Source organism: Callospermophilus lateralis, chromosome 17 (genome assembly GCF_048772815.1).
Source record: "Callospermophilus lateralis isolate mCalLat2 chromosome 17, mCalLat2.hap1, whole genome shotgun sequence".
NCBI classification, from domain to species: Eukaryota; Metazoa; Chordata; class Mammalia; order Rodentia; family Sciuridae; genus Callospermophilus; species Callospermophilus lateralis.
The window spans coordinates 35,894,462-35,914,588 of record NC_135321.1 but is presented as its reverse complement, the minus strand read 5'-3'; the positions used below and the strand labels follow the sequence as shown (position 1 = coordinate 35,914,588).

The window sequence follows — 20,127 nt, the reverse complement described above, 5'->3', positions numbered from 1 at the left end:
TGTTTTTAAGGGAGATGCTTTGACATTAAATATCCTATAAGAGACATCAGCCCCTCTTGACTATCCCTCTTTTGTCTGCTTTGTTCAGAAGTATTAAGTATTTCACGAGAACCAGCTGTTGTTTTCAATAAGTTCTTTAATATGATGAGCTTTATGTTAATTCTAGAATACAGCTGGCTGAGAAGCTCGTGGGGAAGAGCAGTGGTCATGAATTGCAGGCAAATAGGAAATGGTTGCATTTGGGTAACACTTCAGTTGGACTGAATACCAACAAACCTGAGCTTCCAGGCTCACAGTGATTCTATATTGCAGGTAATCCCAGTGGAGAAGCTAGTGAAAGGACGTTTCCAGGACAACCTGGATTTTATTCAGTGGTTTAAGAAATTCTACGATGCTAACTACGATGGGAAGGAGTACGATCCTGTGGAGGCACGACAAGGGCAAGATGCAATTCCTCCCCCTGACCCTGGTGAACAGATCTTCAACCTGCCCAAGAAGTCTCACCATGCGAACTCCCCCACTGCAGGTACTGTCACAACAAAACTGGAGATGCACTCTTACCTCAGAAAAGGGCTCAGACCCTCCTGGGCTTTACTGTGTGTTTGTGATTGATTTATCCCAGCAGTCAATATTTTAATGCTTTCGGTTGATTTTTTTTTAACATTGACTTACTGACTGCATTTACCTTCCTCTGACCCATCTGTCATAAGTCTAATGATCTTGATTTAAGCTATTAAAAAGCAGAGTCATGTTATATCACTGAAGCTTGGTATTAAAACAATGCTCCAGGGTATAGATTTCTTTTTTTAAATTTGAAGTAGTCTCTTTAGATTTAGAATTAAAAACTTGTACTTCTTAATTTTTGGCCGTACAGACCACAGTGTGAACTGATTTATACTGTTATATATGGATCCTCATCTCTAATTCTTCAGAGGAAATTTATGAATGCTGCAACCATCTCCTGCAGACGTAGTGCCAATTTTTACTGATAATGTGAAACAACACTTCAATTTTATCCACCTTTGTCCAAAAGTGAAGTCATTCACCATGATTAGCAGAAACTTAAGAGTTTTTTTTTTAACTTTTGTTCATGTAAACCTTTTTAAAATCTTATAAATATCCTTGACATAAAAAGACTTTGCCAAGCAAAACGTATTCTTGTAAAATTGGGTCATTATCATTAGCTCCAGTTGGGTAGTGAACAGTGAAACAATAATACCCTCAGAAGCCATTTGTTTCCATGCCAGTGTGGAACCTGATATTCAGATGTGTGAAATCTGTGACCTTAATTTTGTAAATAATACAGATTCCTTAGTTATGGCCAACGCCCATCAGAGTGGATTAGAAATTGTTAGCAGTTCTAGGGATGTGGTAGTAGCCCTGTAATCACAGTTTCTCTCACTGTGAAGAAGGCTTTTTATTTGTTTTCCTTATTTCTGAATTCATGACTATATTCCAGGTCAACCAAGTCCTTTGGAAATCTGTCATTATTCTATTATTATTTTAAATCTTTTATTTTTAAAATATTTTTAAAGATAACATTATGAATATGCATATTTCCCTGTATATTAGTTGAATTCTTATTCACCTGGATCAAAATAGTGGTAAGGAAGAGGAATAGACAACTTCGGGAGATTTTTTTTTTTAAAAAAAAGAGAGAGTGAGAGAGAAAGAGAGATAATTTTTTAATATTTATTTTTTAGTTTTCGGCGGGCACAACATCTTTGTATGTGGTGCTGAGGATCGAACCCGGGCCGCACGCATGCCAGGCAAGCGCGCTACCACTTGAGCCACATCCCCAGCCCTTTGGGAGATATTTAGGGGGTAAAATAGACTGGATATTGTTAATGGATTGATACTGGGGTTAAAGAGAGAAGGGTGTCAACCATGACCTCTTGATTGAGGGCCTTATTCAGGAAGGGTTGCTAGAGGACCAGATTTAAAAGAAATTGTAAGTTTGTTTCTAATGTACTGAGTTTGAGATTCTCTTGGAATATCCAGCAAGAAATCTAAATAGGCAGGTTTTTTTGGCGGGGGGGGGGGGCGGTGTGTGTGTGTGTGTGTGTGTGTGTGTTTCTGGAGCTCAAAAGAAGTATGGGTTAGAGGTGAACATTTGTGAGTCTTCCATATATCTATGCAGTAGAATCTGGATGTAAATGCACAGTGATAAGGTAAAAGGGCCTTGAAGAAACTCTTGATGTTTAATGGTTGAGTAAAGGAGGAAGAGCATGCATGGGACACAAAGAAGATGCAGAAAGATTATAGGAAACTAGAGAGTGAGTGGTTGTGTTGGGGAAGGAGAAAGAAGGGAGCAGAAGAATCAACAGTATTTAAATCTTCTAAGAAGTCAAAATGAGGCCCGATATTGGATCACTCAACTTGGAGGTCATTCACTGGAATAGTAGAACAAGGACTAGATTAAAGAATCCAGAGAAATTAAGACAGTATCAAAGTCCAACCTTGGAGCCATAGAGTAGATGAGTTATATAGATTAGGAAAACTAAGCACAGATCTTTGAGAACACATACATATATGGGGGAAGAAAGAATCAGCAGCTGAGAAAAAGGTGAAAGTGAAGAAAACCAGGAGAACTCAACATTAGAGAACAAACAGTAGGAAATTTCTAGAAAGAGGGTCACCGACAGTGCTGAATATTAATTGTGGAAACATCAAATAGGGTAAAGCCTGAAAATAGGCCAAGGCAGTCTGACTCCTCGGAGGTGATTAATAGTCCTTCAGAGAACTAGTCCAGTAAGACAGATTCACCAAGGGCATGTGGAGTGTGTAGGTGAGCTGGAAGAGTAGATTTACCTTCAACAAATCTGTCAGGAAGAAAAACATTAAGGGAAATAAAAACATTTGGTTGTTGTAGGAAAAAGAGCTGATGGCAGCTTCAGGAAGTAAGATTGGAGGGAGAATGGTGTTTGTTCCTTTTTTCTTGTTTTTGTTTGCTTTAAGGATAAAACAAAATATTTATATTTATGAGAGAAGGATCCATGGAAAAGGAATAATTGAAAATAGTAAAAGAGAAGAAATTGGAGAAGCATGGCCCTGAGACTGTAAGGAGAAAAATAAGGTCAAGGGCATAGATAGAAGGGCTAAAGGGAAAGGGAAGATTTATTTTTCTGGAGCAGAAGTGATAGAAGAGGTCAGATAAAAATTAAGCCACAGGGGTTTGGGAAATAAGCATTCATGCAGTTCAGACAGGCCACATACTTTTTTTTTTTTTTTTTGACCTTTTATTCTAATTTGTTATATATGACAGTAGAATGCATTACAATTCATATTACACATATAGAGCATATATCAGATATATCATATCTCTGGTTGTACACAAAGTATATTCACACCATTCGTGTCTTCATACATGTACTTAGGGTAATGATGTCCATCTCATTCCACCATCTTTCCTTGGCCACCTACTTATGTCAGTGACTTTCATCAGCCTAGGAGCTGGAGTGGAGAAAGGGGGTGGTGTGTACTTCCCAGAGTCTGCAATTCAGGAGGCACACGGAGTGGGAGGACAAGGAGGTGAGAAAATCAAGGGTGGCTGGTATTTCTCCTCTTAATGTCATTTCCTATAGCTGGTAGTGATGGACAGATTGGTCTTGAAATGCAACTGCCATTTTTTTTTCATGTTTTTAATAGTGGAATTGGATAGACCTCCGAATATTTTTCTTCCACAATCATAATGTGTCCTTAATTTTTTTTTTTTTTTTTTTTTTTTGCCTTGGCTCCGACACTCCTACTCCCCAGACAGAACTGTCATTATGCCGCCTTGGCCTCGTTTTCTAGGAATTCCCTTGCTTGTCTCACAAAAGCCACAGAGAAACTTTTGCCATTTTGATAGAATATCCATAAATTTGAAAGAGAAGTATATGTTTTCCAGAGCTTAACTTCTCAGGTGACAACACTCAGGAAACATATGAAAGTCAACAGATAATAAATTCCGGTTTTAATGTTCCAGAAGGCAGTAATTCCTAGGCCTATGTTCCTAATAACTTGACCATGTTTACCTCTTTGGTCTTAATTAGGGAGAAAGGATATTTTTTCTGGAATCAAATTAATTATTCCCTTTTTAATAAAATACGTTCTGACTCTGGGGCAGTGTGGAAAGTAAAATTATACTGAGGGAAAGTTATAGCCAAGTATACATAAGATGTAAAATATTACTTTTCCAAGCTATAATAGGAGAAAGGCTCCCATGAATGCATTAAGACCTCATTTTTCTAGAAGTTATGTATCCAGATATTGGGAACACAGCCAAGAAAATATAAGCCAAAATGTCTTCTCAGAGTCAGAATAGGTGTTATAAAATCTGTGCTGTGAAATTCGCACACTTTGCTCATGAGAGAGTTTCTAGGATACTTATCCAGTCTCTTTGCTCTTTCTTAATTTAGAAATAGCTATAATAAACATGAGGATATGGTTTCTCAGCACATAAGATATCAGGGCAGGAGTACATAGGCACCAAGAGAGGGCACAAACAACAATAAGAGAAGATCCAGAAATCTTAAAACCTTACTAAAGAGCCTAGTAGTCTAGGATCTTTATTTAAAAATTGAGCATCTCCATGCCTCTGAGAAGCCCACCGTGTGTGTGATACCACAGATCTCATGGGTCCCTTCAAATTCTTAGGATTCTGTTATAATTCTCTTTATAATATTGACCCTGAATCATTTTCCCCATGAGCTATTTGTACAGACTCTAAACTGGTCCTCCTTCCTCTGGTCTAAAACCATAGGTCTGATTTTTGTCCATTCACAATTTAGGATAAATTAAAGTGCTTGATGAGATGAGATTCAGCTATCTCAGAAATTCACAGTGGTGCCAAGTCAGGAACATTTAGCAGTAATTCTGTTCCCAAAACCTTGGTCATTTCTTAATTATTTGCATTAATGGAAACAAGCCGTGGATGATAAAATTGAAAACAGGAACCAGTCCTCAATTATTATTATTATTTTTTTGGCTTTGGAATACTTGATTGATTTTGCAGTGGATTTATCTCTTCCCCCAAATAGTTCCTTGGGCTAATATTAAAATTAGTTTGCATGCCCTGACTGTTACAAATGAATAGCAGTAAGTGGAAGCTTCAAAGCATCTTATATGACAGAGAGACTAAATTAGAGTGGAAAAAGTGATTGTGGGAAGGATTAGCCATACATGATAATTGAGAGTACTCTGTCTACATAAGCAAGGGGAAAAAAATGTGCTTTTACATCATCCAGATGGCTTATATAACCCCACTCCAGAGGAGATTTGTTTGTGCATCAAATAAATTCCAGATACTAAGTGCATTCTGTTTTTGTGTGAACATGCTTGATTTTTCTGCCGTAAAATCTTTTCTCCTATGGATCCAGAGAAGCCATAGAATAGTTTGCGTCTGGGTATAGTAGGGTGACTTTATTGTAAGCAACTTGAACATCAGCAGAGGTGTCATAGGAGGGTAGGTGGCCTCCAGGTAAGTTTTATTTTGTGTGTCTTTGAAGGAGTTGCTTCTTGAGTTGGTTTTGATCTGTCAGCCAAGAGCGTACATTAAAATGTACATTTTTATAATAATAAAGTGCATACATCATTGTGAATCATGATGTTTATAAATGTATTGCTCTAAGCCATATCTGCAACTTGAGATAGCTGTCTAGGGAGATGAGTTTTTATGTGTGAGCACTTACTGAACTTAAAAGGAAATTCAAAATTATGGTTTCTATAGCAACTACAGCTTAGACACATTGCAAATTCACATACATTAATGCATTAAAATCAAACACCCATATATAAATATAGTGTGATGAATTTAGAGTGCTATGGGAGTTGAGTCTGAGCTTTCTCTTTTCCTTAGAGACTTCAGTGTTTCAGCCTTGAAATCAGGTTAATGGAAATGCTTGAAAAGTAGTTTCTAAAAGAAAACAACTAATAGAACAAAGTATTTGAACAATCATAATTAAATTCCTAAATGTAAATTTAAATAAATCCTGTGTTTTTCAGAAATGATACTGGCTGTAGCTCAGGGGCAGAGTGCTTGCCTAACACGCGTGAGGCACTAGGTTTGATCCTCAGCACCACATAAAAATAAACAAAATAAAGGCATTCTATCCATTAAGGGAAAAAAAAAAAGATACTGAATATTTGAATACTCTGAATTACCTTTGATTTTGGATTCTCCAAGACTAGTCATACAGTCTAAAAATGTAACCATGTTTGTTCATTTATTTTTTAGCAGTGTATAAACATTTGTAGAGTACCTACAATCTAAATAAGCATCACTACTCACCTTCATTTGAGAAAGCAAATTTGGCTTTACTTTTTTGTGTTTTTAAGAAAGGCATTGAAATATAGCAGTAAGGGTGGGTTTTATCATCATTCTAATCTTGGCTTTGTGTCTCAGAATATTGTCTCTCACCAGGTGTGGTGGTGGACATCCTTAATTCCACCAGCTGGGGAGGATGAGACAGGAAGATTGCCAAATTTAGAGCCAGCCTCAGCAACTTAGCAAGGCCCTAAGCAACTAAATGAGACTCTGTCTCAAAATAAAACATAAAAAGAGCGGGTATGTGATGAAGTGCCCCTGGGTTCAATCCCTAGTACCACAAAAAAAGAGAGAGAGAGAGAGAGAGAGAGTGAGTCTCTCTTGGTCAGTGTACCACATGCATTTGAAAAGAATGTGTGCTCTATAGTTGTCATATAATGTTCAGAAATAAAGATGGTTGATAGTGTTTTTCAGATTCTGTGTGTATGATGAAGGGTTTTGTTTTGTTTTGTTTGTCTATCTTTGTAGCCATTATTAGAGCTAGTGTTAATTCTTCATGCACTGATTGATTGTGGAATTGTCTGTTTCTTCCATTCTCCCAATTTTGTGTTCCTATTTTTTGTAAGGCTCTGTTACTAAATATATACACATTTACAATTAAGTAATCCTATTGAATTGACCTTTTTATTTCTTTGAAAATAATTTTTGTCTTTAAGTGTATTTTATCTGATGATAATAGAACCACTCCAGCTTTCTTATACCTACTGTTTGCATGATGTCTTTTTCTCTGATAGACTTTCTACCTATCTTGTCTTTACATTTAAATTATGTTTCTTATAGACAGCATATAAGTGGATCTTGCTTTTCTATTCATTGTGGTATGGTAGTCTTTGCCTTTTAATTAGACTATTAAGTGCATTGATACTTAGTGTAATTATTGATTTGTTTGGATTTATGTCTACCAAATTACTATTTGTTTTGTTTTGCTGTTTCTCCTTTCCTGTTAGCTTCTGGATTTTTAAATACTTAGAGTTTTATTTTAATTTATCTAGTGTCTTTCTAACTATACCTTTTTGCATTAATTTTTTGTGGTTGCTCTCAGAATTATATGTATTCATATCTTTTCACAGCATACTTAAAATGAACATTGTAGCCCTTATGTAAAATATGGAAACTTTGCAAACCCCCTCCCCACTGTCCTTTGTTTTGGTTATTCTATGTTTTACATCTACATTCATTATAAACCTCACAAGACAATCTTATGACTTCTACTTTGCATTCACATTGTCCAGTACACAGTGTCTTTTGAGTACTTGAGACGTCCTGTATATATAAAATTCATGCTGGGTTTAGAAGACTTTAAAAAAAAGGAAAATATATATATATATATAAACTTTATACCGATTCCATGTAGGAATTATATTGTAGATATGTATTTTTCATATGTTAAAATTGATCTTTTTTAACTTTTTTGATGTGACCACTGGAAAATTTTAAATGATATTGTTCACACACTTCTAGTAGGCAGTGCTGCTTTAAACAGTCATATGTATTATAAAGAAATAAGAGGAAAAAATAGCCTGTTTTTCATAGTTACCATTTCTCATTTTTTTTATTTCTGAACGTATGAGACCCCTACTGGTTTCAGTTCTCTTTAGACTGAAGAACATTTAATGTTTCTTATAGTGCAGGTTCAGTGGTAATAAATTTGTTTTTAGATTTGCTTTTTCTGTCACTGTCTTAATTTTCCACTCATTCTTAAAGAATATTTCTACTAGATAAAGAATTTAAACCAGTCATACTTTCTTTTTTCTTGAAGCACCTTAAAGATATTATTCACACTGGTAGCCTCCAAATGTAAGTCATCCTTCTTCTCCTGTACGTAATATGTCGTTTTCTCTGGGTATAGACAACTTTTTCTCTTTATTGTGTTTCAGAGTTCATTAAGCTTTCTGAATCTGTAATCTTTCTGGGGGAAATTTTCAGCATTATTTTTTCAAATATGTTCTTAGCTTTCTTCTTTACATCTAATCTTCCTAGGACTTCATTTACCTATAGGTTAGATCTTTTGAAATTATACCACGGTTTTCTGAAGCAGTGTTGACTTTCTCTCCAGTCTTTTGTTTTCTGTTGATGTATCTTCAAGTTTATCCTCTCCACCCTATGGCATCTCCATTCTGGTATTGAGTACAGTACTCATTTTAGCTATTGTATTTCTCAGTTTTTAACTGTTCTCTTTTAAGGCCAGGAATGTAGATCAGTGGTAGAGCACTTGCCTGGCATGTGTGAAACTCTGGGTTCAATCCCAGCACCACAAAAAAAATAGGTCAGTCTTTAATTTTCCTTCTTTTTCTTTCTCTACTGAGTTTGCCTACCTTTTCATTTGTTATGAGCATATTTTCCTTTCATTCACTGAGCATACTTATGGTCATTGCTTCAAAGTTATTGTCTGCTAACTCCACCATCCTGGCCACCTTGTGGTGGGCATCTGCTGATTGTATTTTCCTTTGAGAATGCATCATATTGTCCTGACTCTTCATATGTTGGAATAATTTTGGATTACGTCCTAGATATTGTGAATACTAAAGCTTCAAAGGATGTTGATGTTTTAACAGGGACTTACTTTGATTAGAGTTTAAGGGGTATACTCAAGAAGTTAAATGCCACTCAAGAGGTCCTAACTTGACCTCCAGCCTGTGCCTTTGTGTAGAATTTTCTTGGTCTTATTTTTGCCAAGAAGCAAGTCTCTATTTACCTTTGGAGAAACTCCCTCTTTTAACCACTGATATTGGTCTCACCAGAGTCATCATTTACTCTAAGAAATACGTTTTCCCTTATCTACTCTTTACTGGGGTAGTTCATAATAGCATGTGACTTCCCAGAGACCGGTAGGGTAGGCGAAGGCACCCTTCTTGTCCCTTCATGATGAGGTCATCAAGATGAGTCATTCCCGTGTATCTTACCACTTCCCAGCAAGGTACTTGCTTGATACTATCTCCTAGTCCCAGTCGCTGAACAACATACCCTCCTGCTTACTACCTACTTACTGCCAAGATCGAATGTTCCATTCTCAGAGATAAAGCAATATCAGCCCAGTCCAAGGAGGAGATACGTTTCTTTCCAACACCATAATTAACAAGGCATCTTTTTGAACAAAGGTTATGTAGAATGATGTTTGTGTCTTTTCACTTAGTGCCTGTCCCATGTCAACATTTGTGTCCCTTAGGCCTACTCATATTAAGAAACTGTCCCATTGCTAAACTGCATACCACTCAGTAGCTGCTCCCTTAGCTACATCAAGACCTGGAGAAGATGTTAAGAATCACTTTAAAGGCCCACATAATTAAATTCTTAGAGGAGACTCCCTTCTCCCCAGAAGAAGAGGGATATGGTAGTTTTGTTCTTTCAGTTGCCTATCATTGGTACAATATATGAGGAACACTGATAAGCATCAGGATACTTTCGTTGCAAAGAATAATTGAGCCCACATTTTCCTACTATCGTGATCTATTTGAGCCACTGTAACAAAATATCATAAATCAGCAGATTCAGTGTCTGGTGAGGACATGTTTCTCATAGACATTTCTTGAACAGGGCACCCTTTACATTGTGTTCTCAAGTGGTAAAAAAGGGAAACTCCCCAAGGCTCTTTGTCAGAGCACTTAATCCATTCCCCAGGGCTGCCCAGAGGACCCAATTGCCTCTGAACGACCCACCTCTTAAAATCCTCACATCAGAGATCTAGCTGCAACATGGGAATTTGGGGCAACACAAGCATTCAGACCATAGCACCTACCTGTAATGGTGACAAAACCACAGCATAAAATGTGAACAGTGCTCTGTCTTACCACCATCCTAAATATCTCTGAGTTTGGTGGTTGGTTTTTTTTTTTTTTTTAAATATTTATTTTTTATTTGTAGTTGGACACAATATCTTTATTTTATTCATATATTTTTATGCGGTGCTGAGGATCAAACCCAGGGTCTCTCGTGTGCAAGGCAAGTGTTCTACCGCTGAGCCACAATCCCATCCCCGAGTTTGGTGTTTGGGGCACAGAGAAGAGCAAAGAAACAAGAATAATTCAAGATTTTCAAATAGGAATCTCCTGGGAGAGTCTTTGAAAGAGCCATGCATTTTTCATTTCTATTCCAATTTGGTTGCCTACTGAGACAGCATTTTTAACAGATGCTACTAATGCATTTTATGATTTTTAATTATTTTGACTTACTAGAATCAAAGTATGTACATAGTTTTCTTTAAAACTAGAATTTTGTGAAGCCTAGAGATCAAAACCTATGAAATATGCTGTGCTGTTATTGTTTCACTCTTAAAATCTAAATCTAATATGAATAGAATTTTTCATGAAACTTAGGGGAAAGGAAAACATTTAAAATGTACAGGAAATCAGTAATACTAGCAAATATTTATTGAGCACATACTAAGTTCCAACTATTATTCTAAGCTCTTGATTGGTGTATTAGTTCAATTTGCTTTACCACAATCCTAAAAGATACAATTGTAATTTTAGAATCTAGAAAACTAAGGGCCCGAGAGGTTCAGTGATTTACCAGGGTCCCTAAAAGTAGGGTACTAAAAATTTGAAGCCTAATAGTGATTCCAGAGTCCACACCATTTGATCATATTGCCTCTCAAATATGACAAATACTCTTATTTTCTCCCTGCACTGTATTGAACCACAGTAAATTTTCACAAACTGAATTCAAATTGCAGGGTGCAAAGAGGAAATGAAAAGCACTCAATGTTACTGATCCTTGAAACAGCAGAGCACACACACTGCTATTGGTGTGGCATTTACCTTTTTTAAAATAAATTTTTAAAGTTTGAAAACGTTCCCATTCATCCTCTCAATAGGATTTAGAATGAGAAAGAGTTGCTGTATTTTATCTTCATTTATAAATGAAGGAAATGTGAAGCTACTTGTTCCAGGTCTCTTATCAGCCCTAAAGCAGAAATGTGGATAAAGCCCAGAAGGCTGAGCCCCAGATTAGTAGGATTACTAATCTCTGGTTTCTTAATCCTTCAATTCATATATTTCTCTGGACAAATGGTCCGAGGGATTTCAAAGTGAAGAGTAAGCCTCTGAGACAAATTTGGCATTATTTTCTGATTCCTCACACAGCTCTCTGCTGAGAGGGCTGATGGCTTCCATTGTTGTCCCCTCTGCACTGGGGAAAGCAGTGGCTCTAGTCCTTTTGGAGCAGCATGGGTCCTTTCACAACAGGCCTTGGGTCATTCTTACGTAGCCGCTCCCTGGGTATGAAATGTTTGCTGACTCAGCAGCTAAACCCATTGTCCTGGCTGGGTCAACCCTCTTCTCTAAAAGGTACAATAAGTTGCTGTTTTGCTTTTCAGCTTGAAAGGAAACCTTGTCACTTCTCAAAAGAAACTAATACAATAGTCACTCTCAGTTTCCTTGAGCAGAATATCACAGATTGCCCAAGAACCTATTTTTATTTATTACCGATGCCATTCTTTGTCACTTGTACTTTGGACAGAATATAAACAGTTCTGACCTGAGGAATTGTCTGGAATTTCTTTGAATTGGATAAACGAAACGGTAAGCCAGTTCAGCCCTGCTCGGTCACTGTTTCCCCATTGGCTGACCCAGAGGCTCTCGTGTGCTGTCTGTCAAGTTGATGTAACTGGACTCACTAGCAGTGTTCATTTGGATCATGCCACCCTGTGGCTGGTCTTGAAGTCTCTCCGGCCATCTCCATCACCTGAGAAGCACCTTGCACCGTAACACTGTCACAGCACACTGCGCAGGAGCTCAGAAAATATTTCTTAGAAGGATAAATGTGTCCTACTTCTTGGTTTTCCTTGCCCCTTTTGTGAAAACTTTACTTGAATTCTCATTCGTTCATTTGGTCTCCCAACAATGTTTGTTGTGGCCTGCAAGGGATTCTGGAGACTGGTGAGCATAGGAAGGCTACCTAAACTTGTCTTGCATAATCTCTTGAGGTTTCTGGGAAAAGTGAAGTTCAGCTAAGACTTAAGGAATGAGTAGAAATTAGCCAGATAAAGGGTGTGGTGACAAGCATTCCAGACAGAAAAAAACAATGTGGAACTCAAGAGAATGTGCTCTGTTCAGTGAAGTGCATGTTGTTCTGTGTGGATGTTTTGAGATACTGGGCTGCAGAGTCAAACAGGACCCTTGTTATTACCTTAAAAGGAACAGAGAATCACAAACTTAGCAGCACAAAACAACATACGTGTGTTCACAAATACTAAAGTCCAGGCACAGCTTAGCTGGGCTTTCTGCATTAGGGTCTCACCAAGCTGCAATCCAAGTGTCCACTGGGGCTCTGGTCTCATCAGAGGCTCGACTAGGGTGAGATTCACTTCCAGGCTCCCAAACACTTGACAGTTTCTTTGCAGCTGTAGGATCAGGGCTTTCATTTCTTGCTGGAAGCTACTCTCAATTCCTAGAGACGACTCCTCCCTCCTTGCATTTGGGCTTTCCGACAAAGTGCTTACCTTGTGGCAGCTGCTGCTTCAAGGCTAGTGGAGAAGGTCTCACCAGCATGTTCACCTGCAAGACACAGGCGTGTGTATCGTACCATGCTGGTGTGAGTGGCTTCCCACCACCTCTGTTGTGTAGAACCAGTCACAGATTCCCACAAACCCACTCAAGGAGAGTCTATTATACAAATATGTTAAGACCAGGAAGCAGAGGCCATTGGAATGGGGTGGGGGGAGTCACTTTAGAGTCTGTTGGTTCAGAGGTTTACAGAGTTTATAATGGGGACTGTTAAAGGTCTTTAAAAGCTTTAAGCAGGAATTTGCTCCACCTTACAGAGAAGGCATTAGAAGGGGTACACTTACAATTCAGAAGACTAGCTAGCCACCTAGGAGAGGTTGGTGGCCTAAGTGACGGTGGTAGCCAGGTGGATTATGAAAATATGATCACAGCTTGATGATTATGGGAAGTAGGGGACAGGAGGAGACCAAGGTCAAAAGATCCACTCATGCCCAGCTGGGCTGTTGGTTGGGGAAGCAGAGAACCCAGGAAAAGGAGCATTTTCTGTAGGTAAAGGAGAGCGGATGACTCTAGTGGCCCTGCTCCCAGCTCTCACTTCCAGCTCTGATTTGCTGTGTGGGCGCAGACCATGACTGTGTGCTGGGACGGATGGTGCCACTGGAGCACAACACCATCAGAACAGGGGCATTGTGTGTCGATGGGCACTCTGAGTTTTTAAAGGACTATATGTCATAAAGTAATTAAGTACTTGGGCTCCCTCAAAATGGCCATCTTGCTTGGTAAGCTTCTTTCTCACTTGAGTGCTACATGCCAGAGGTAAGTGGCACCAGGGTGGCATCTTCGTGGTAGTGCCTGTGTGTCTCTGTTCTCTGTGGGCTGTTCAGTGTGCCAGGCTGTGATTCCACCATAAAAAGGCAAGGGGCTCCTGATCTCACTATTAGGATTTGAGATGTGGGTTTTATTGAGTTAAAGGGATCCTCACCATTTCTGTTGCTAAGAACAATTAAAAATAAGATTCTAAACTCAGGCAGTCATTGGATTTGGTATGTAATATGTTTCAGATCTACTTAATTTTCTATCAAAGTGCACAAGAGGCATGATAAGCCAGTAGTTGATTGAAAAAAAAACAAACACACACACCAGATTGAAATAACTACTTAAGAGTCAGAATTTTTAAGATCGAAGCCATTCTAAAATGTGCTTTCCTGAATTTTTTTTTCCCCTATGAAAAATTCTCTGAAACCAGAGTGACTCAAGTAGAGCCTGGAAAATACTGGAGAATCACATGATGGCTAAAAATAAGCACATCATCCCCAGCAGGGACAGTAAGCAGGGCAGAAGTAACTCAGTACGTGAGCGCTTCCATATACTGCCCGTCGTAGGGCCTGGTCAGCCTAGAGGGTCCGGAGGGTCCCCAGAGCTCTGCTGGCTCTGCGGCAGCAGCCACACCCTCCAGAGACCCCTGGCCTGCAGCATGCCCTGCTGCTGGGCTCTCCTGGGGGCAAGCCCTTTTATTGTGCTGTGCGATGACCTCTGAGCCCTGGCTGGGAGGGACACAGGCTGACTCATAGCTCTTAGCCCTGCCTGGTTTTCCTTCAGCCCTCCCCTTGGAATCAATGGCAAATGCTATTGATTGCAGAAAATGTCTTCTTTGTTTTCTCTTGTTAGCATTGCAACACAGAGACTGTAAAATTGATGGGCATTTGGTGGCTGTTCTGTGGGGGTATACAGTAGGGTTTTTTAAACCATCACAACTTTACCAAAAACAAAACTCATCCTGTGCAGACCCAGAGGACTGACTGCAGCAGCCTCCTACCTGGCCTTTCTTTCTGCCTCTGCCCTCGCAGTCTGTACTCCACCTGACAGGCAGAGTGAGCCTCTTCAAACCAGCTCAGGGCATGTCTCTCTGCACTGGCATCTGATGGTAGCCTGTGAGGTCCATTGTGACCTGGCCCTGCAGCCAGGTATGTCTCTGCCTGCATGATGTGTGCCCTCTCTGCTCCTGGCCTGGCTCCTGATCAGGTGAGGCAGAATCCTGGTACTATCTTCAGGTCTTTCCTTCACTTGGACCACTGTGCACCTGGCTGTCAGGTGGCCACCTACCTCATCTCCCTCACCTCCCTCAATTCTTGGTTCAGATCTAACTTACAATTCAGAAGACTACTTCAGGTTGGTGGCCTAAGTGAAGGTGGTAGCCTTGAAGACCTAAGGATTACTCTTGCCTCTATCCTGTCCCTTGTAGTGATCCAGGAATTGGTATAAGAGCTGTTGGCCTCTCTGACGAGTGAGACTTTGGAGCCAGGGTGATCCTATCTGGTGCCTCTCACTTCCTTGCTAGGCTGCTAAAACACTTCCACCCAGAGAAGCACCTGACATTACCTTGCTGGTGCTAGGTGCTCCTGACTTCCATTCTGAGCAGACTCACATGAATGTGGCCTGTGGAAGCCCCTCAGGTCTGAGTAAGTGGTTGAAACTGAAGACCAAGGTCCTATGTAAAATCACCACCTACCCACCCCATCCTGACTCTCCTTACCCTACCCTGCTCCATTTTCTGTTTTCCCCTTTCCCAAAGCACTGGTTTTCTTCTTTTCTCTGTCACTTACTAATTTATTGTGTTTTGTTTATTTTCTCCATCCCCCTGTTAGAGCATGAATTCCACATGAATAGGCATCTTTTGTGCTTACTTTATTATTTTATCCCCAGTGCCTATTAACTTGCCAGGTATATAGTAGGGGTTTGATCAATATTTGTCACATGAATGAACGAACGAACTAACAAAGTAATTTAAGAAGGAGCACAGAGACTTGAGCTAGAGCAACCATTGATTTTTAGTACCATCAAAGAGTACATGGAGTGGGGGATCCTAGGCCCTGGAGCCCACTGATAGGTTATAGGCTCATCAATGTTTATGAAGTTTTGTTTTTGTTCTTTAATAAAAGTCAGTCTCATTTCCTTATTAGCAGTTTTGTTTTTATTTTGCTAGTGTCTAGAACTGGGAAGCCAGTGTACTTTTGCATCATTTGTTGAATCAAGTCCCTTTTGCTAAGTGAGAATAGTGATAGGGCCAACATTTATTGAGCATTTACTTACTATGTGCCAGGTTTTTGTATAAGACTTTTCCAAGTATTCTTCCAAAGTTTAGGAAGCAGACACAATTTGTTATTCCTATCTTAAACCTAAAGCAAGCAGGATGGCAACAAAAGTCAGCCCACTCAGCAAACAACAGAGCCAGGATTCCTGTGAAGGCCTCAGGGCAGAGCCCCATTCTTACCCACGTTCCTGCCTCCCTGGAGGTGGGTTGAAGGAGTTCAGTCCCATGCCAGGTCTTCATCCCCACGTCAGTGTGGTTCATGGCTCATGCTTGCTGTGCAGAGCCAGCCCAAGCTGCCCACTTTTATGAGCTGACACTAAAGTAGTAAAAAAGAATAGCCAGACTTTGCCATTGGCTGCATAGGTAAGGACAGAGCCATAGGGCCATGAACTGCTAATTTCAAAATAAAAGAAATGCCCTCTTAATGATCTTCTGAACAGGATCCTGGAACCCTGTTAAAGTTCCATTAGGACCAAACTCTGGCCACAAAGGCGGGTTTTGTGTGTGTGTGTGTTTTGCTTTTTGGTTTTTCCTTCAGAGCAGATCACAGGGTGTTCAAAATGAAGGTATAAAGCCATTTTTTAAGGAAAGGCTCAAGTCTTTATTATGTCAATGTACAGTAATGAGAATTGTGTAGAAACTGTCACTCATATGCAGTCTGATGGCTCTGATGTCAGTCACTGAGTAAGTCCCCGTAGGTTATCTTCTTATGGAAACTCTCTTCTCATCAGTCTGGCCCAGATGCTTTTCCCCAGTTTCAGTTCTGTGGGGTTTCAATGAACGAGAAGGGGGTGGGGGTGGAGTGGAGAGAGGAACAGTCTCTCAAAGCAGACAAGTTGAGGATGACCAGAAGAGCAGTGGCTTCCTGAGTGCGCACGCGCTCATGTTTTTAATGTCTCTGTGGTTCTTGTCAACAGTATTAATGTCATATTTTTAGCTCTTCTGTTTATGATTTTGGCAAAAGGAATCTAGTAAATTATGTGAGGAGAATTTCTAAATTCTAGCAGAGCCCTGGCCCCAAGGTTAAAACCAAGTACAGTGCTTTTATTTACTTCACCCTTCTGAATCCATTGAGCCTCATGAGCCCAAAATGTAGCCTTTTCCATAAACATGAAGCAAACTACTAATTATTGACATTAGACACAGCGATCCTTGGGCTTCACTAAGGCAGTGAGTCAGACCACTCACTCGGCTGTTTTTTTTACAACTATGGTTAAAATGCCTTAGAATCAAATTTATGCACCAAATCCTAAAGGCAATAATTAAGACACGACTGCTCAGAGACTGGCCATGTAAATCGTGTCCATATCCAGTGGGTAAATTCAGAGAATTACAGGGACTTTTACAAATTTATGTCTATTTTCCTCTGCTTCTGAAACTCCTTTTTATTTTGAAAGGGAAAATTGAGGAGGGAGAGAGAAGCTTGAGGGCAAAACAATTGCTTATAAAATGGGGCTACCACTAATTATGTTTTCAGGACATCATCAAATGCAGCTTGAAAAAAAATTGAAATGTTTGATAACTGGAAAAAAATAAAATCTAAATCCGTCTTGTAGCCAGAGTAGCAGCCCTCTCTAAAAATTATTACCTAAATTATATCAATATAATTGTGTTATTTAAATTATCTAAATGGTTTTCTGCATAAGCACCATTGAGGAAAGAGGCATGGGAAGGCACAGAAATAAGCAGGATCCCTGGGAGAGCGGGGCATTCTGGGAAGCAAGAAGGCAGCTACTGAGGACTTCTGTCTCTAAAACCAGTGTTGGACGCTATGCAGGACATTATTGTGTCACTTCGCAATACTGGAATATAAACACTAGCTTATATAAAATAAACACTAGCTTTTATAAAAGCATGAAATCAATGTTAAATTTACTGACATTGATAAACTTTCTAATAACATCTTTATAGCAGTGGTCCAGGTAAGTGGGAAAAGACTACCTGGCCCCTGAAGCTAGATATACTTCAGAGTGTGATTATTTGAAAAGAGATAGCAGGACCTATACAGCAAATAAAAACAGTAAATATAAGGAGGTCAAAAGATTTCATTTTGATTTTTTTACAATTAGCATTTCTTTGTGTTAATTATGTGACAACCGGAGGGGTAAGTTACTTTCATGACAAATGGTAGCTTGTGATGTTTGAAGGGCTCCCTTTCATTCTTCTGAAGATGAGCTTTTGTTTTAACCCTGAATTCTTTAAAAAAAAAAAAAAAAGAAAGAAAAAATGTTTCCTGTTTATTCAGAACACATAAATGTACAATTAACTAGTGCCATATCCTCGCTTATCATTTATTTCCCTTGATTAGTTTCTTTCCAACATAATCAGAATTTCCAAGCCCCCCTAATTTTAAATGTCAAATACTCATTACTTAGTTGAAGGTATTAAATTTTTCAAATTCGTGTTCTCTCCCCTTCCTCCTTGTGTTCATCCTGCAACGTGTCACCGTGCAGGACACTGAAGGCTGTTCCTCCATTCCTGTGAGTAAGGAAGGAAGCAGTGAGAACACCTAGGCAGACTTAATGCCCTCCTTCTCATCTCAGGGCATCTGTAAGGGGCATCCACATGGGCCACTGTGGCAGATCCGAGGCCCTGATCCCCAGCTGACCATATGAGATCTGAGAAACAGATGGCATTTTTAAAAAATATTTTTTAGTTGTAGATGTACACAGTGCCTTTACTTATTTATTTTTAATGTGGTGCTAAGGATCAAACCCAGTACCTCAGGGCATGTCCCTCTGCACTGGCACCTGACAGTAGCCTGTGAGGTCCATTGTGACCTGGCCCTGCAGCCAGGTATGTCTCTGCCTGCATGAGGTGTGTCCTCTGTGCTCCTGGCCTGGCTCCTGAACAGGTGAGGCAGAATCCTGGTACTACCTTTAGGACTTATCTTCTCTTGGACCCTGTGCACCTGGCCATCAGGTGGCTGCCTTCCATATGCTTGGCAAGTGCTCTACAACTGAGCTGCAATCCCAGCCCCGCAGATGACATTTGAAGGCCTATACTGTGGAACTGCAGCAGCTGAGAAAGTCAGACCCACACAAATTATATTGAGTTGGGCTCTGTCCATAGCAGGGATGTGCTTCCTCCTGTGAGGCTGGGTGGCAGGAATAGCACGAGCATCAGTAACTACAGCAGCCCCACCTGTGTAGAGTGTATCACCCCTGCCCTGTCTCGCCAGCCAGCTTCCTCCATTCACCTGATACATGGCCATGCCTGGAGATTGGCCTGCCGTGGCCCCTTCTTCTCTCCAAATAGTTCAGTTTTCTTCAAGCTGCATTTGATATCCTGAACACATAAGGTAGCCCTGTTTTCCAAGCATTCTGCTTCTGATTCTTCCCGGTTTTTAAGGCAGAGTATAAGAACATGAGTGAGTCTCATGACCAAGCTTGGTCATTGCAGCCAGCCACACCAGAGTCACTGACCTGCTCATGAAGAACTTCCCAGAGTGAGGAGCGTGTCACATGCTTGAGGGAAGCTCCTTCCTTCCATGAGCTGTTTCCCTCAGAAGAGGCTAGTGAGTGTAGCAGAGATGGGGACAGCCCAGCACAAACTACTTGCCTGCTCCCTCCTAGAGCACCAGCCCTCCCAGCCCGTCTTCCTGATTCCCCATGTGAGGGGCCTGCATAAAAACCCAGGGTGATCTTGAAAGGAGATCAAGGAAGGGATCTCTGTCAGAGGCTGGCACCTCTGGTTTGGTTTTCTTTGTGTATTTCTGGCTCTTCCAGTTGGTGACTTTGACATCAGCATCAACTCCTCCAGCTTGCATGGTGTCTTTAGCTGGAGTGATGCCTCTGCTAGAAGTCATTTAGTAGATTCTAAAACCATTATGGAGTGTGTCTGGGTCAGACATTGGCGAGGGGATATGGAGTGGACAGCAAACAGATGGAACTCCTGCATCGTGGAGTGTGCCTGGTGGGAGAAGTGAGCATCAGAGAACAATTATACCATGGTGGTTGGTGTGACCTCTGAGGAAGGAGTTCTGGGCACTGTGGCAGCCCAGAGGGAGCAACCTCTAAGCTGAGACCTCAAGGGTGGTACATCTAGTCATTCAAAGTAGGTGGGGAGGGAGCAGGAGGCAGGGGCTTTCAGCAGAGGGAACACAGCCCAAATGACACTGAACCATCCTGGGGTCAGAACACCCCCTTGGTTGGGGGTGCCATGCCTGGGAATTCTTAGGTGTGCTTCTGGAGAGCAGAGGCTATATCTTAGTCATTTTAGAAATGTCCATAACATGGCCTTTGATGGGCACTTAATAAATACGTATTTATTAAAAGAAGGTATTG

General features: G+C 40.3%; 1 protein-coding gene across 3 annotated transcripts in view; it reads left to right on the top strand.

The window, feature by feature from the left end:
* Window positions 1-20,127, top strand: part of Mapre2 (microtubule associated protein RP/EB family member 2) — a 150,911-nt gene that overhangs the window by 113,470 nt on the left and 17,314 nt on the right. For all 3 annotated transcript variants that reach the window (XM_076836950.2, XM_076836951.2, XM_076836949.2), the window contains one exon: window positions 313-526. In XM_076836950.2, coding sequence (XP_076693065.1) covers window positions 313-526 — 214 coding nt within the window. The remainder of the gene's footprint in view (window positions 1-312; window positions 527-20,127) is intronic.